Below are 18,617 nucleotides of genomic sequence, written 5' to 3'. Positions count from 1 at the left end.
TCTAGTTCTAGACTTCTTTCTAGTTAACACCTGTTTGGGACCTCCTGCAATCTTGCCAGTTAAGGTCTTTGAAAAGCATGCCCTTCTGCAGGTCATAAAGAGTAAGTAAAACCAAACCAAAACAAAAAACATCCTTACCTCTCCCTCCTCCCCCAGCAACCCAAGGCATGCTCACACTTTGAATCAGAGAGCAGCTGAGCTGACATGTGGCTCACTTGCCAGCTTTCTGAAATTGCAGTACTGGGGAACTCTAGGATTTTGATATTCAAACTCTGTATTGGTACCGCCAACATTTAACCTCGCATTCCAGGGTGGGGTTGGGCTCAGAGCCCGGGACATTCCAAAAAGCATTCCAACCAGCAAGGCCCTGGAGGTAGCCCCACAGTGAGCACATCCATGCTAAAAGGCTAGTAAAAATGTCTTTGCATTCCCATTCACATGCGTACATGTACGCTACAGGGAGGACAAGTTACAGTTCTCCCCGTACCCACTGATCACGCTTTGCAAGGTATGGTTACAAATAGTTTCTGCAGCATCAGTATAAAGAAACAAAAACGCAGCTGCTTTGTTGCTTGCTTGCTGTAGCCTTGTGACAGAAAAAAAACAGTTGCTTCACTGAGTTCCATAGGATTAATAGTGAAACATTTTCACTAAGCAAATACTTAAAATAGAGCATAGCTTTCATTAGTATTGACAAGTATCACATTCACACCACAATAAAAAAAAAAAAAAAAAAGTTCTCTGAAGAGTGAGGCTAAACATCCTCCAACCCAACTGTGGTCTCAATTGCCACCCTATGCAAGAATGCAGAAGTGCAACGGCTGGATCGTTAAATACTGTAGAAGTCAGTATATTTTTCTGGGAAAAAAAAATAAATCTGCCACCTTCTGTTTATGAAAGGTACAGCAGAAAAGAGAACCACAGGAGAAACTCGTACAGATGAGTCACATGTGTAGTTTGCAGGTTTAAAACTAATATGAATAGAACAATTTCTAGAAAGAAAGTACCAGTCACTAAAGTAATTACTTTAAAACCAGTGCTGAGAAGGGAACGTACGTGGCAAATACAATTATCCTATCTATAGAACTGGTTAGGATGAATTGAAATATCAAAGTAGGACAGTAAGTCACACGTGAGTTGTAACAGAGTTGAGAGGAATGAAAGTATGTAACAAAGTCATTAATTCAAAACATTCTGACATGCACACGCACATATATTACAATTGCAACTCTTCTTTAGTTCTTTTTGAAACTCATCAAGGGTGCCAAACACGTTGTGCTTTCTAGCCATTTGCCAGAATTTACAGCCCTTCTATATTTAGCATTGAATGCTCATTCCAACAGAGTGACTCCTCACTCTCATCGCCACATGCTCTGTTTGGCCTAGCTATGGCCATCCATAATTACAGCACAGACGGCCTCATTAATGTATACAACTATTACAACGAACTAGAAGGAGTAATTGCAAGCATGGGTACCACATAAGAATTTAAGTAAGGATTTAAAAACATTTAAAAACATTTGAAAACTTATCAGAAAACAGAAACACCCCTCCCCAAACTTTTAGCACCCATTTGATTTAATATAAATACAATACATATACTTTGCAGACTAGTGTTAATATAGTACTTGTTTCAGCTCACAGAGGACTATATATCCAGTATTCTCCAGTTCTCTCCATCAACACAACCAAGGCACACATTCTGTAACATCAGATGACAAGTAAAGCATCTACATGCTAGGGTATTCACACAACCTCAGATTTTTAGGTAACTATGTTCAGCTACAGCTCCATGTGAATTTCTGACAGCACACTGCTGAAATCTGTTCAGATGTTCATCATAAAACTGAATTTTACACATTCCCAAGTGCCCCTGGAGTCACCTATCTCTCACAATAAACATGTGCTCTGAATTGCATTTTAAGTCAATTGCTGGAAAGAAACAACGTGAAAAGTCTACATAGGCTACACCCCGCTAAGGAGTCAGGAAAGATGCACGTTCACATCACATGACAAAACACCAGGAGAAAAAAAGAAAAGGTACAAATACTGTTATGAAGGCCTTGGCTCCTATACTGAATAATTCTATCCCTTTTCTGAAAGAGGTCCATATCAGCAGTAGCAGAATTCCTCCTTATTGATTAATTATTTTTTTTTTTTTTTGGGGGGGGGGGGGGCGGGGGGCTTTTTTATAAGCCAAAACAGAAACTACACACTTCCTATGGTTGGCTTCTCTACAAATCGGTCCCAATCCACTGTAATTTCTAGCAACCCATAGTAATTGCTGTCAAGTCCACACAAGCACCACCACCTATAATAATTGGGTTTTATCCAAAGATTAAATTTTAATTTTAGACAAACAATGATGACAAGAGACGAAGCCAGATTCTTCTAAGCGGCAGGACAAGAGACAACGAGCACAAACCGAAATAGAGGATAGTCCATGTAGACACAAGAAGAAAAAAACCGACTTTTTTTTACCACAAGTGCGATCAAACACTGGAACAGGCTGCCAAGAAAGGTTGTCAATGGAGCCTCAGTCCTTGGAGAGATGTGAAATGCAGCTAGACACAGTTCCTGGGAAACTTGCTCTAGTTGACCTTGCTTTGAGCACAGGGGTTGGACCAGATGCTCCCATTTCCAGTGGTCCCTTCCAAGCTCAAATATTCTACGATATTAGACCTTGTAAGCCATACTTCTAGCAGGATCTAAGAATCACTTTTTTTTTCCTGTTACTCTATGATGGCTCCGAAGAGTCCTGACAAAAACAAGAGAGCACTCACAACAGCAAAATGGCTGCTTCTGAACTTTCTGATTAATACTGCTAATTCTTTTGCTCCTTCAGAGTAAAATTCTAGCACTCAAATTATAGCAAATATAAGTATATTTAACTGCATTTACTGCAGTGTACAAAATGAACAAGAAAAAACTTTCTTCTTAGACCACACAGATTTACTATAAATTACTCTGATCTAAACAGCAGACGTATTAAATATGAAGACACATCTATTTAATTTCACAATCCTGAACATTATTTGGTGAGATATTGTTCTTCTATTGTAAAAGAATGGTTTAGCACTATCACTTGAGGAAGAAGATTCAGATTTTTAAATAGGAAGACTATTTATGAACTACATCCAAATGAATTATATTTTGTATGTTCTTAATACAAAATACTTTATAGAGATCATGGCATGGTATCTCTGCCATTTTGTTTTCAGACCGGAACCGATAATCTGAAGATCTCTCACCCTGTTGAGGGATACTAAACCACCACTTCAATACCCCATTAATAACCGGAATCCCTAAATTCTCCTAATCCATTAGAACATTCTTTTGGAGATTCAAAACTTTAATTTATATCGGACAAGCTCAGCTGGATTGACATGAAATCAGACTGGATCTGCATCCTCTCTTGGCATACAGCACGTACTTACGGTTTACCTTAATAGTAAGTTATGATGATGGCAAATTTAAGAAGAGAACATGTACTTTTGATTAAGACCACCAGTATCACAAACAGCTAAATACTGAGGCAAACTAGGTTACATTTCAAGAACAAACACATAAGGCTGTATTTGGATGCCTGCTTTTGCAATTAATACACGTGTAGACATATACTAGAACTTCCAAGTTCCAAGTACCTTCACTCAACAAAAACATGGCTACCAGGCTCGGCTCCAACTCCTTACTGGAAAGGCACAACTGTAGTACCTAAGACCCAGAAAGGATGGTTAATTCTATCGTCACATTTCTGGAGGGTAAATTGTAAAAGAAATTATGAAAGAAGAATGTTATTTTCATGCTTATTGTTATAATTTCTAAGTCCTCCTCCCTGCAAAAACCTTTTTCTTGATGTCAATAAAGCTTGCAAGACATGCATGACAAAATCATGTCTACTTGGCTACTAATATTTTCCTACATTAATTTTTCTGATTAACTACATAGTTCCATAATAAACCCATCTGCTTGTGGACGATGTATTCATGCATCTCATACCAGCACACTGCAGACTTCTTAAAAATAAAAAATAGGTAATAAAACCAACAACAAAATTGCTTTTAAAATATTTGATATTTTTTAAAAATTTATTATTTGGGATACTCTTTATGTTCTTTAAAATCAAGTTGCTAATTTATCCTGTCTGAAAGGCACCATAGGGACCATGAGTGGTGAACAGTAAACATCTCATTGGCATTTTTACAGCTGGGGAATTTACCAGTCTCTGAGAGAATCCAAATGAAATGTGAACAGCAAGATATACAAACAGGAGCTAATCTGTAGCGGCACAGGTGTGAAACCTCTAATTTCCATGCTATCGTGGTACCTTAGGCACATTCATGTCAGAAGTTTCTTCAATAAAGTTAGCTTTTTTATGGGAAGGCTCAGCAAGGTCTTCTCCATGGTCTCTGTTATTCAAGCTCTCCTGATCTTCCCTCTTGCGTTTGTTAATCAGGTGATTTTCACCCTCACACAGCTTTCCCTCTGGGACACCCAATGTTCTCAGGCAGACAATAGCTGCAGCCTGTTCTGCTAGTTTCTTTGACTTGTCCCTGAAGAGCAAGCAGATAGAGCACAGGTAAAAGTAGAAACAAGTCTCTACACTGCCAAGAGACAATCAATTTCCTGTCTCTGATGCAACATCATGAAATAAAAGGCATTTGTAGTCATCTCACAGCAGAACAAAAAAATACGTCAGTTAATCACATGAATCTTGCTAGACATCAGTGTTGGTGCATCACTACTGATGTAATATTCCTAGAAAATCTGCTTCTGTCATGTCTTGTGTCTCAAACACTCTTCATTTCAAAGTTATAAAGTCAAGGTGTGTTTGGCCCAAGTGACTGCAATCCTCAGAAAGTTAACTTTTACAAATACAATTACTAAACAAAACTGAGTTTTGAAGGCTCATTTTTCTTGAAAGATAGCCTGGCTCAAGCAGCAACTGTTCCATAATAATAAAAGTTCTGTCATTTCCAACAGGGACTGCAGATTATACATTTGTGAAATTCAGCATTTGAAAACCATTTTCTTTGCAAAGTTTCATATCAGCTGAGCTTAACTTCCTAAAGTCTCTGAACAGGATGTACAAACACCAGTAACTGTTGCGTGCATTTGTCCTCTTTAAAATGTTCAATGCTGAGCTCTAGCTTTGCAGTTAAATCAAGATCAACTTAGGTGTAAATGCCTGAAGTCAACTCCAATATTACTACATGATTGTATGAAATGCTGTCATGAAATTTTAGAGCAGCCCTGGATGAGACTGTTGATTAACTGTGATCTCTGAGAAGCCACTAAACTGTCCTCTGCCTCACTGTACATAAGACACTTTATTGTGACTTGTTATTGAGAATGGATCTGCTGTAGTGGCTGAAGACATTTTCCCCTCCACCTCCCTTGGTTAGTTTCTGAGCAGTTCACAGACACAGCTGGATCAGGTCTCCTATTTGCTCCCCTTTGTGGGCCAATATACTATGTGAATTAAAATCTGTAACTGTTTACTTGATTATGCCAAATCTTACTTCTTGTCACAATAATTTCTCAGAAATTTTTAATCCTTTCTCCCTCCCAGAGTAGCTTTAGAAGGTAGCTTTTAGCTGACTTTGATAAAAGTCAACTGGAATAAACTGGAGTACCCTTTCAATGCAAGTTTTAAGCATCATTTCAGAAACAATTACAATACAGCTGCTAAAACCATTAAAGATAGCTTACCACAGAGTTGATCTGTATTTTTGCTCAGCTACTGTCACTACTGAACAAAATAATTTATCCAGTGGTCTTTGAACCTGGAGAAAAAAAAGAATTAAAAGGAAGGGGAATGTCAAAAAACAATCATGTCATTTACAGAACAAACAACATTGCCAAGGTTCCTTGTTTTTCTTGTCTTTATACCACAGTCAAGTAACACCTTCAAAATTACTGTAATTCATACCAGAAATTTAACCTTGTGTATTTAAGATTAAAAAATAAGAAGCTGTTCAAGCTGCAAATCTTTTTGCTTAGAAAAACCCAAACAACAAATAACGTCCCCATCTAACAAAGCAATTGCTCCTGTCCAGTATAGTTTCTCCTTATAACAGTGTGCAACAACAGAGAAAACATTCTGAATCCAAATTCTTTAAATCACAGAAGTACTAAAAGAAAGTCTGTCGTGGACTCCTATGTAATCACTTGCAGTTGCAGCAACTTCTTTCATACATGAATAAAAGCGACACTGACTTTTAAATTTTTACTTTCTAATAAAATAAGCTGCTATTTCCGTATATATGTGTATCACTATTTCTGAAGCTGCCTATTCAAAAACTATGCCAGTCTGGTAAGCAGAATTTTTCACTACCTTGAGTCCTAAATTAGACAATTTCGTAAACAATGCAGAGGAAGAGGTTTGAAAGGGTTTCTTCATTGACTCACAGTTTCATAAACAGGCTGAGGATGCTTTTCTTTCCTACACCATTCCAGAAGATACATTTTTGGAGTAATCTGTGGTGGATATTCTCGCCTAGACAGAAAAATTTGTGGTCAACCACTGTGCATAGTGTTCTATTTTAAAACAAATTGTGCTGCTTGTTATACTACTTCTACCAGTTATACTTTGTGGTTTAATTTTACAGCTCAAATTATGAGAAAAACGCTGCTTCCTTATTAGATAATTCAAGTAATATGTCTGACATAACATCTAAAATAAAATGTAAACTTGTCTATTAATTCTTTCCAAACATTCACATTCTGTAGTATTACAACAAGAGAAAAGATACTTACCAGAAAGGAGATGCTAACTAAATATATGACACAGAAGAGAGATACAGCTTGACACTGCTTATTATAAGCAATAACATAAGATTAAACACTAGAAGAAAGAAAAGAAGCTGCTTCTGTTATGAAAGAGTTATCAAATAAAAAGGAGCAGTTGTCATTGATTCAGTTACTGACATGGAACTACAGCCCCTTGTATTTAGCAGAAAACAGAAATACTATTATGACTGGATTTGAGGAGCATTTTATATCACACCTCTTCTTGAGCTGTTTGAAAGACTTAATAGCAAAAATAGCAAGAATAACAAACGTGGGTATAATATGGAAAGTAAGAGCAAATCTATAGGCTTCACAGATTATTATCAAAGGTTACTTAAAAGAATATTGTACATAACTCCATGAACTACTTTGTCAAGGAATACCTTATTAGTGGAACACGTTTAGAAGACTGCAGATGAGCACATATTTTTATCTGCTTAGAAAAGAGTATTATGAAGTTTGTGCAGGTCATAAAAAGTATTTATTTAAATCTCACTACAAATAACTGAAGTCTTTATCTTTGTATATACTCACATTCTTCTACATACAGATGTTTGAATTTTTTTTTTTTAAATCGCTCAGCACTTTTAATATGTTAACTGAGAGAATTCAGCAGTCTCAGGAAGCCCAGAACTGAAGAACACCTTACAACATCCAAACAGCACAGGAAAAGTGGTGATGCTAGGGATTATGTCATGATGTACATAAATTCCTTCATAAAAATCCACTCAGTAAGAGCTGATACTTAAACTGTTATATTCAAAAAAACTTTAAGGCTTTGTCACATTCACAGGTTTTATTTACAGATGCAAGATAGTGAAAAACTTAATTTGCGTGCTTACTTGTCAAATCTAACAGCCATTTTTATTACATCTGGATCTTCCATTTGGTCATCTTCATCTTGTGTCTCAGTTTCTAATGATGCTTTCTTTGCTTCAAAAACAGCTGTTGTTTCTTCATAAAAGTCAGCCATTTCAAAGACTTCACTATTCCAACAGAATTTGTTTGTATTAGAGATCAGATTATAATTTTTTGTATCATATTATGATAAAAGTATAGAAATCAGTTGCATTTAAATAGAGTATATGTGTACACAGAATTACATGAATGTATGGCAATATTCTGCACAGTGAGATTATATTGTTTCTCCTCCAATTCTTATCAGACACGGTTGAGCTACAAGTAGAAAAAGAATGTTCTCATTTCCAGCACTATATATTCAACTTATAGCCTGAAAGCCCAGCAGAATCAATCAGAAATACAGGTCCTGCAATATTCAAGTTATTAGCTCAATTACTGACTTGCAGGTGAATGAATTGGCAAAGAGCATCTCCAAGTGACTCCTGGTGCATCTGCTCCACAAGGGCAACACAAATGCAAAGTAGAAAAGAGATTCTTCTCCTAATTTTAGTATTTAAAAATACTATAAGCAATAAACACCATAACATCAAAATACCTTAAAAACTCAGATTTTCTGACTTCAGAGCATTATTCACAAGCCCCAATACAAAGCAGGAAACAACTAGTATTTGTGTCAAATGAAAAAGCCTCAAATCCTTTTAAATTTCAGATCCATGGCAGGCTGCATGTAGTTTGAAAAACTGAGAGCATTCATTTTCTACAAATAACAACAAAACCTGCAGCAAAAGAAAACTTTTAATTTCTGACTGCTACGAGAACCCTCATAGCAGTTCATAGTAGGAGAGCATAGTAGCAGAGCATAGTTCATAGTAGGAGGCTGTTCAACAACAAAACAATTCTGGCCACAAAGCCATCTCCAATGCTCTAAGTGGAAAAGCAATGAAGCTGAATAATGCTAACTGATGCCTCTAGAAGATAATTTATTTTGTACTGTTACGTACATTTTTTTTGCCTGAAATGCAGCAGGCTGTTCTCTTGCACCGAGTACTGAGGTTAAAACCCCTAATGGCTGTAACATCCCATCACCACCAGGAGACAGCAGTACTAACATTTTTTGTCTGAAGATGTATATGTAACTACATATTAGATAACTGAACGTTCTTCAGTTAGCTGGACATTAAACAGGCTGTTTAGAAAATTGGTTAAAAAACTGAGTCTGCTGAGAGAAAGCAGTTTTAAAAACTTTCAAGTGGCTCTGTCCTGCTGTCATGCACACACGCTGCTAAAGCCGATTTTGAAATTGGTATTGCATCACATGTACAAAAGCCGATTATGTTCAATTTTGGAAGCCCCTAAAGAATTGTTACACATAGCACATAAACCCAAAAGTTTTACACTACACCTCTATCCAGTGTTTATGTGTATAAACTGTTACTCTTCTAATTACCTATTTAAAGGCTTGCCTCTTACTTCACAATTTATTTTCTTTACATACTACGCATTACTGTTCATTCATTAGAGAACATCACCACCTTTTTGGCTAAGATTTATTTGAAGTTGTAAAAGATTGTTTCAGTTTCAATCTAGACTATATCTCTTCTAATCAAATTGATAAATTATAAGCAAAATAGATGAACGATTTTTAGTACTGTAACTTACTATTAACTTCTGCAACGTAAAAAGTAACTTGCAAAGTTTAAATGTTGTTCATGGATTACACTGCTCCTATAATTATGAATAATGAAGACTAGCTCCTTTTATATATAAAATACAAATTTCTTTCATTGTATTGTAATGAAACAATCATGGATGACAGTGTTTATAGAGAGCCAAAACTGATAAATCACAACAAAATGGCAAAAGGATTGCAGGCATTTCCATTCATTTTGAACATGAACAGAATGCTGATTAGGGTTTGCTGGAAAACAATAACTCCATTTGCAAAATATTTCAAGCTTTCAACATTTCTATCCATTTTCATACACATAACAGTTTCAGACTGTTTATTTCATAAAAACAAAGAGACTCTCTTGCCTTCCATTCCATCAGAAGGATAATTACAGCACACAACATGGATATGACACACGCAAGCTCAGACCTCTATTTTGTTCAGTTTGGGATGGGTCCAAACTGGATTCCCCTCCATCCTGCGTGACTTCTTTAATCACATGTCTATTTTATGATTTCTCTCAAACTTTCCTTCTTCCTTTTCTGTCTTTGCCTTTGAGAAATTTCATCCAGACTGTTTCAGGTGTCCAGGATGAAAAGACTCATTAAAGCTACTGTATTTCCTCAAAACGGTTGTCAGCATCCATTAGGGTATTGCAGGTATGAAAAGCAGCACGAAAGAAATATATTTAAGTATCATATGGGTGACCTTCATAAATTATTCTGAGTTTATCTCTAAGTGTTCATTCAAAACAAATATCTTGTCATAAATAAAACTCCACATGAAAAAGGGAAAATTTAAACAGGTAAGTATCTCTGGAAGATGACAAGCTCCTACACACTATTAGCCTCCAGTCTAACACTAGAGAATGCTGAAACTTTTCTTAATCAGTTAATGCAAACATTGGATAAATGCCTGTCACTCCGTGAAGTTTTATGAAATCAGTATGTTGAATACATAGACAGTTTTAGGGTTAAAGCTTTAACATCTGAGCATGATAGAAACACAAAAAGGTTAATTGTATTATTCCACATGTCACTAACTGGATTTGGTTTTGTTGTTTGGTTTATTTTCGAGTTTTATGAAATGCCAGACAGTGCTACAGAAAAAGAACTGGTTTGCAAGTTTGGCAGAGTGCAATTCCTATTTCTGAAGTACACGCTTACCAGATCTCCTGTGTGGACTGCGCAGCATGGAGCTTCTTACCCTGAGTAGTTTCCAGCTGTTCCCTCAACATCTGACACAAACAATATTTTGTGTTGGTATAGTGATTATCGTATCTCACTGCCTGAAGGAGAGAGACAAAGTATATAAAACCATGCCAAATTTATCTTATATAATGCTCATGTCTCTCAATGAATTACAGAATTATTTTTGAAAGGTAAACCAGAACGCACAGTTTCCTCAATAACATATTCAAACCTACTTATGAATGTGAGTATTACTCTGTTTTGGCATGTTTTCATGAACAGAAGTTCAACTTATTCATATACTTATGAAGAAAGGGTTGACCAGTTGACCGTAACTGACTAGCAATGCAGTGATATTTCAAAAACAAAAAAAATTTAACTTGATGACAGATCAAAGCCAGATTTCTGATTAATTTCCTATTATGTTATTAAAATTGTATATTTTGAAGAGTAGATAAAACTTTATATATGGAGCTACTACAATACAGCATCACTCTGTTGGCAAATCATTCGCTTTGCTTCCCTGCTGTTAAAAATTCTTGACAGTATTTGTAAAAAGCAATTAATTTCTAAAAATGAATTGAGCAACAACTGAGTATTTAATATTCCTTCACTTTTCTGTTCAGTATTATTTGCACAACTGTAACATTAACAGAGTTGGCCTACATCTCATTATCTTTTCAAATTCCTAGACATTTTTAGATAGCCTTCTAAGCCTCATAAATGTTCCCAAGAAACTAGGGCTAAAAAGCATGGTACAAAAGATACCATGGTACATAATGTACATGGTACATAATGTACATGGTACATAATGATCAGGAAAAACTGTTTTCTGAACACAGACTTCTGAACATTTTTTTTTCTGAAGAAAATAAAACAGAGGAAGCAGTGGCTGATTTGTTAGACTCGTGTCACACGCAATATGTTAAAATACCCCCAGAGCCCAAGTCTTCAAAATGAAGAGGAGTTAAGATACTGTAGTAAGATTTGGATTAGCAGTCCTAAACAGTGTTAACTACAAGTAAGATCTTCCAAAAAACATACGTATTTGATGTAATCTTGCATGACTTCCTTCAGGGGGAAAAGACCTTCTTTTCTGAAGATAGATGGGTTCCACATGGCAGCACGAGCTATCATTACTGATGAGGCAGCTGTTGCTTTCTGGAAGGTCTCAATGTCTGTATATTCTTTGATGAAGTCATGAGATCCTCCACTAAAAATTAACATCATTTTTATAATCATGAAAGTATTATTTGCTATTACTTGTGCTTTACACAGCCTTGTATTTTCAGTGTGATATTACATTAACAGTAGCAGAGTCTATTTAGGACATTATGTCAAATCTATGGGGTCTGAGAGTTTTACTAGAACTTATTGAAACGCAAAAAAATATATAATATTTGTCATTATCTGCATACTTCCCTTAAAAACAGAGGACTTTTCATGAAGAAAGAATATAGTTTGTGTTCTATGCAAACTGTGTGCTTTCACAGAGTTCTTAATAGATAAGGCTCACAGAGAATCACTTCTATGTTATTTAAAAAATGGTACCTTGTCATTGCCAGTTCTGTAACCTTCAACTGCATGCTTATTCTGTTGGCATAAGTGATACTGAAAACAAGTTAAGTATGGACAGCATCCCTTTCACTCTGGCACTAATAGACGGCCAGTAACTACAAGTAATACTTCTCAATCAGTCACAGAACACTTTGAACTTAAAAGAAGGTTGCACTGCTTCTATTGTACTGCCTCTGCTTTCAAGTCAGCAAGCCAGATGTGTTAGCAAGCAAAACGGACACTCAAACCACTTTTCCTTTCTCTTAAAAATTCTCTTCTCAACATCTCTACAAAGTAAAATAAAAGTTGGACTTCTGAACTAAAAACGGTAAGATCTTTATCCCTTCAAAAGTAGAAACACTGTCAAATTCAAAATAAAAACTAGAGAATCATAAATTACTTTAAAAACAGACATTTATATTGTGAAGACAGAACAAGCAAGCTTCCTGCATTAACAAAAGATTATTCCATAAACACAGCACCATTCTAGAAATCAGAGTATCAATTAAAATTTTCTTGCCCTTTTTTAGCACCATTCTACTTCCTTTTATTCACTCCTGTATATTTCCTGACTAAGCTTGAGGCACAAGTAGTTAAAATTCTCAAATAAGTTACGGCAGGGATCAAATATATTTAATCAGCAGGATTCCAAGTTGCACATTTATATTTCTTTAGAAAGGGAAAATTTCACTAAGTGGATTTAAAACAAAGACCATATCCTTTTCAGAGAACCATAAAAAACCCAGGACTGCTAAGGATTAATTAGAAACAATTTATCAACAATAAACCTCTGATTTTTTATATCTTAATTGCACTTTGCATCATAGGAAGTACTCATACAGAGCTGACTTGTGACATGCATAAAATCTAAGAAAAACTGATAACCTCATCTTTTACCTAGGCAAACAAAGGATTCCTGGCAACGCACAATGTGAGTTTTGCTTTTAAGTCCAACTTACTTTGCTATTACTGGAATGGAGACTGCTTCAGATATGGCTTTGATCACATCACAGTGGACAGGGTGCTGAGGCCTCTCCTCCTTCTTCCTTTCCAACAAACAAAAAAAGGCAAGACCCAAGATTTCCTATGGAACTTGCAGATATCCAAATCACAGCAGACATGACTCAAGGATAATTGGTACATACTTATTTCCACTTATTTACTTTATATATTTGAAGTAATTTTCCCTTTTTTTATTTAAGCACAAGATAACTTTTTCATATCAAATAAATTTTAAAACATTGTTACTGTAACTCTATATCCAGATAAGCAGCATTTTTAGATACAGAGTATGCAAGATAATTCTAGTTTTATTCGGTCTTGCAGACAAAAATTTTAGAGAAATAGCAGCAAGTGGTTCAGTTCTTTAATTATTGGCCTGATTTTCTACACTGATTTAGTTAAAAGTTGAAATTAGAACCGCATATTACATGTAGAGTACACTCCAGTCATATCTTAACTGTACCACGTTTGTCAGCAAACTAAAAAAAAAATATCTAAGTTTCTCTTGCCTAAAATTGATTTACCTTCCATGGACCGCAATGGCAGCAATACCAGTTTTTTCTATTCTTTTTACCAGGTTCACAGTATCCTCAACCTGAGCGATAAGAGAGAACAATGTGATTTTAGTTCAAAGAAAAAGGAGTAACTATCATGCGATCACTGTACAAACAAATGTTGGAAGCCTTTCATTTTATCAAGAGGGATACGATTCCTATGTTTCAACAGTAACGCACAACATGCACAACTGTTTAATATATACTTCAATTAAAGAACTACATATTATACAAAAATTAGAATCTATTTTCAATACTTCCTTGAAAGTATACATAGCAAACTTTCCCTAACCAGGTAACACAACGTTCTGTAGCAGGGAGAGTATTTTCCAACAAGCCTTTAGACTGTCATTTGAAAATGATACAAAACACTTTATTAGCAAGTCCTCTCTAATGACTACTCTGTAAACTGTAATCGAAACGCATCTTAGTAAGAGGATGCATTCTGAAATCAGTGTGACATGCAATCACACATCTATAAATATTCTTCTCAGATGTGTCTTAAAGAAGTTAACTAGTATCTAGAAAATTCTAAAGACATTCATACGTGACCTGAGCAGGGAAAAGGGGAAGCTCCCAGTACATCTTCAAAGAGGAAAGATGCTCTTAAATGGCAGAAAGAAATATCACACTGCTAGATTGGCCTCTCTTACGCAGCTTTGCAGAAAAAGAGAATGAAAAGCAAATTTTCTCTTCAGAAGCTGGAGAATGATCTGTGGCTCATCAGAAAAATAGCACATTCAGTCCTTGAAAAAATGCAGCATCTACCAGGTGGCATGGACACAGAGGCAGAAGCTCACCTGCTGTTCTGATGGATGTTGTTATGCAAAAGCAGCTTGAAACAAAAAGGAAGAGGCTCTCGCATAGTTGTATAAAATAAAAAGGTGAGGTGCCAGTTCTCTGATTCATACTTCAGTACCAAAATGATCTTAGAGTTACTGATTCTTTTCACACAGGCTTCATTTAAACATTTTAAGTGCATGTGTAAATAACTTTTCAACAATAGCTAGCTCAGTCACAGTTCATCCATCTACAGTAATATCTATTCAGGTCATATGCAATCACAGCATCTAGGCAGGCAATTAAATACACAATTGCAAAATAATCAGTCATTAAAAGAGAAGGCACGTCACCTTCTGGAGGCTTAAAATTATGTAGGGAATTCAACTGGAAAAAAAAAATCCAGTAAGAAAGCTGTATCAGCTGTAAAAAAAGAAAAGAACCTATGTATTTTCACTACATTCTTAGCAGTTAAATTCTAGAAAAATACTGACAAAACAAAATGTTACAGCTTTAGCAATACCATATTCTTACCATAATTTCTTCAAAATGAATTATCATACCCAGAAATCTACCCAGAAAAAAAGTAATTCTAATTGCAAGGAAGGTGTTGCAAGGAAGATTACGAACCTCATTGTATAAGCTAGCAATTTCAGTGCTTCAATCTGTCAGTTTCTACAAAGGCTACAGAAGTTGTTTTTAACTTGCGTAACATTTGTAGTATTTATTGCTGTCATTGCACATACAGTAAATCAGGAGTCAATGCAAAATTTCCTTGCAGTGTAGAGTATGAGTAGTTTATAGAGCATATGGAGTTTCTTTCATAAACACAATTTCACTATTGAAAACTTCATCATTAACATGAGCGTTGGAAGTTGGAGAAGTAACATTAGGGTTTGGTCTTCCCCTCTTGAAGTTTAAACTTCAAGCAGACTGCCAAGAAATTCCAAGTTCATCACACTGTGTTTATGTACATGTACTCAGTCAATTCCACATTTGGCAGTTGTTTTCAAAAATAGGAATGCACTTTTCCTTTTTATTTTCATTTAGTATTATCCACCAGCAAAAGCTTTGGGATTAACTCCATGGATTACAATAAACAGGAATAAAATATTTTTAATAGAAATATCTCCATTTGGAGTTCAACAGAATAAAGCCAAGTGCAGATATCTAATGTTTAGTATTTTCTTGACATTTTAAATTAGGGAGGAGAAATGAAATTTGGCATCTGATGTGAGCAGCCAGAAAAGCAACCTGGTTGGAAGGGTAAAATTGCTTAACAGAAGAAAATATCTTCTGAAAAATACTGAGAGAGAAAATGCCTGCCAGCCTGAAAACCACTAGCCTGGGAACTAGAATCAGAATCAGAAGCATCCCCGGTTAAGTGCAACTGGGTACCTAGAAACCAGAAACATCCTGACATACCATCGGGAAGTGCAAAAATCAAGGAACTGTAACAGCAACTTATCAACTGAAAAGGTAAGAAATAGTCTGGAAAAAGGGGAAAACATCTTGAGAAAGAAATAATCTGTAACTGGCTATTCTGACTGCAGGTACAGGAAAACTGTCTGGAAAAAAAAAAAAAAATTGATCTGAATTAGAGAAAACAATCATCTGTTGGCTGCCCCAGGTGAGAAATAGGAATTAACAACACCTCCCGGCTGCTCAAGGGGTGGCATCCTACACCCTCTTGTGTCTCTATGACATAAAAATCACGATCTTTATACACCCACTAACTGTTTAGGTCATGACAGCACCCCAAACAAATTATAATTCCAAGTGCTATTTCACAAAAACAGATCTAAAAGGCCAATAGATTAGAATATCATATTTCTAACTTATCTTAAGATCACAGAAATAAACAACAACTAAACAGTTTAACATTATGATTTATGTTCTTACTGAGGGCAAAATGCGGATTTTGCAGGTTACTGGTTTACAAATTCCTTTAACAAGGGTAGTCAGTATCTGGAAAAAGAAAAAAAGACAAAACCATGATCATAGTAGTAACATTAATAAAGCCCTCCTTCCCCTCTTGAAGACACAAAGAAATTAGAACAATGTAACACCAGTTACTCTCCCTATAAACTTACCTACTAGATGGATGCATGCAGTCTGTATCGAGTGTATCACTTCATCCGATAGATATACAAACCTATTTCTAGTCAAAGCCATTTTTATTTGACTTTTTGATTTTAACTGGATTTTTACAGAGCAGTTAACTGCTGCTAGAGTTTTAACACTGCTTTTAATGCGGTGACCAGTAAACTCTGATATTATTAAAACAAAATGCAGAAGCTTTACATCTTCATGAAACTGTTTTCAATCTTATATTAGAGTTGTGACTTTCTTATGAAAACATAATGTAAGTATTCCCTAAAAAGAAATTTTATTTTAAGAAAAAGGCCAAAATGGAAAAAAAAAGGGATATACCAAGCAACATTACTGAATTTTCTAAAAGAAAACAAAAATTGTAAACTGAATTCCATGCTTGACACAAAGCACATTTTATTCATTAAAAACAAACTCAGAATAAGCAGACAAATGAGCAGTTGTTAGTTTAACCATTTAAGAACCAAGCTATGGAAAGAATCTCCTTTTCACAGGCTGAATTTGAGTCCAACAGACCACACTTAAAAGGGCCATGTAATGGCCTATACATGTTTAAATCACTTATGAGTACACAATATGTGGTACCAGAAATCTATACAAATATCTACATAAATCACACTCTAAAATATGAGTGGAAACCAGCTGATCCTGACTGTTATTAGAAAAAATTGTGGTTTTCAACTGGTTTTTGATATATTATCATGCATGTTATTCTGAGTACACTTCCCTTGTATAAAATGGATGGAACTGCAGGTAAATTATTTCTTTCAGAACTGCATATACTATGAAACTTGAATTTTGGTTAATGTTACTGCACTTACTAGGTTCCCAATACAGAAATGAGCTGTTATAGCTAGCATTCACAAGTTCTTATACTCAGAACAACTACCAAGTAATTCACGTCACCTTGCACTGTCTACTTAAATCTTTTCTCAGTAGTATTCACTCAAATGAAACAGTAAGATCCAAGACAATGATCTAAAACCCCCTCTCTCTAGTATTTTTAATTTCTATTACGTTTTGCATATAAATCAAAATAAAATGACATAATTTTCCAAACATCATCACTATATTTTTCTTACAACAGCATCATCAGCAAATCTTCTAAGTCTTCAGTGTCAGCCTCATTAAGGATTCCAATGCGAGAACCAAACCCTACACCTTTTAATTGTATGGAAAGCTTGATTTGGAGCTGCAATTTGATGTCTTTTGCAGGCTATGAGTTTAGTTATCCCTTCACAGTTGGCTAAGAGTAATTTTCATGCTTAAGATTTTGCTGCCTATTAACACCTTACATTGAAAAGGGCAATTCCAAATTTTTGAATATCAGGTTTCTTGCTCTTCTGAAGATCAAAACAAAATGTAACGGTTGTAAAGGGGAAAAGAAACTGTAAACAGTCATATTTAAAACTGGGTCTCATTCCTATGAGAAATACTTCTGCCAGATTTACTTCTAGCCTGCTCAATATTTTCCTCTCAATTCCCACTCCTAATTTTTTTTTCTTTCAGCCTTCATCACCTCATGCTTCATAAATTACAATTTAATTCTGCATGCTATTACCCCCCTTACTTAATTCATGGAACATCATACAGGCCTCAAAAAATTGGGTTCTGGTTCCAGTTCTGTTGCCTGTATTATTAGCTGACTTTCTGCAGGATAGTAACATTTATTTGATTCTGTTTCTCTTTCAAAAAATCGAGACTGATACCAAACTTCTACAAAAATGTTTTGTGATCAAGACTGGATCACTTGTACTTTTGCTTTTCCCATCACCTAACGAAAGAGAGAGTAATAGGTCCAGTCTATTTCATTTAAACTCTTGCTTTGACACACTTAATAATGTTTCCAGTTCCTGAATGGTCAGTTTATACATCTTAGCTACCAACATGGCTCTTGACAGCAAAAGATTCTTACATTTAGCAAAAGACTAACACTCCATCATGGTTATAACTTTGATGACATGCTCTTCTAATGGCATGTCCTCGGAGAATGAAATAAATGACACAGAACAACCTGTTTTCATGTCTGAGCTTACAAAGAATAGTTACTAAGCAATAGAACAGCTTGTTGCAACTGTCTAAGTCCTAATAGCCTACAAA

At 35.5% G+C, this 18,617-nt stretch overlaps 2 protein-coding genes across 5 annotated transcripts in view; both read right to left on the bottom strand.

The window, feature by feature from the left end:
• NFATC3 (nuclear factor of activated T cells 3) overlaps positions 1 to 3,920 on the bottom strand; it is a 104,543-nt gene extending 100,623 nt beyond the window's left edge. Inside the window, exon 1 of the mRNA XM_080364755.1 lies at positions 3,651 to 3,920. Within this exon, the coding sequence (XP_080220881.1) occupies positions 3,651 to 3,663 (13 nt within the window). The 5' untranslated portion in view covers positions 3,664 to 3,920. The remainder of the gene's footprint in view (positions 1 to 3,650) is intronic.
• A 139-nt stretch (positions 3,921 to 4,059) lies between these two features.
• DUS2 (dihydrouridine synthase 2) overlaps positions 4,060 to 18,617 on the bottom strand; it is a 26,483-nt gene continuing 11,925 nt past the window's right edge. For all 4 annotated transcript variants that reach the window (XM_080364771.1, XM_080364770.1, XM_080364772.1 and 1 more), the window contains 9 exons: positions 16,308 to 16,373; positions 13,596 to 13,666; positions 13,029 to 13,115; positions 11,557 to 11,725; positions 10,489 to 10,610; positions 7,635 to 7,778; positions 6,412 to 6,499; positions 5,713 to 5,786; positions 4,060 to 4,553 (listed from right to left, as the gene is read on the bottom strand). In XM_080364771.1, coding sequence (XP_080220897.1) covers positions 4,316 to 4,553; positions 5,713 to 5,786; positions 6,412 to 6,499; positions 7,635 to 7,778; positions 10,489 to 10,610; positions 11,557 to 11,725; positions 13,029 to 13,115; positions 13,596 to 13,666; positions 16,308 to 16,373 — 1,059 coding nt within the window. In that variant the 3' untranslated portion in view covers positions 4,060 to 4,315. The remainder of the gene's footprint in view (positions 4,554 to 5,712; positions 5,787 to 6,411; positions 6,500 to 7,634; positions 7,779 to 10,488; positions 10,611 to 11,556; positions 11,726 to 13,028; positions 13,116 to 13,595; positions 13,667 to 16,307; positions 16,374 to 18,617) is intronic.

Source organism: Falco punctatus (assembly GCF_963210335.1).
Source record: "Falco punctatus genome assembly, chromosome: 14".
Classification (NCBI taxonomy): Eukaryota; Metazoa; Chordata; class Aves; order Falconiformes; family Falconidae; genus Falco; species Falco punctatus.
The sequence above is the reverse complement of the archived record's forward strand: the minus strand, read 5'-3'. Positions and strand labels throughout refer to the sequence as shown.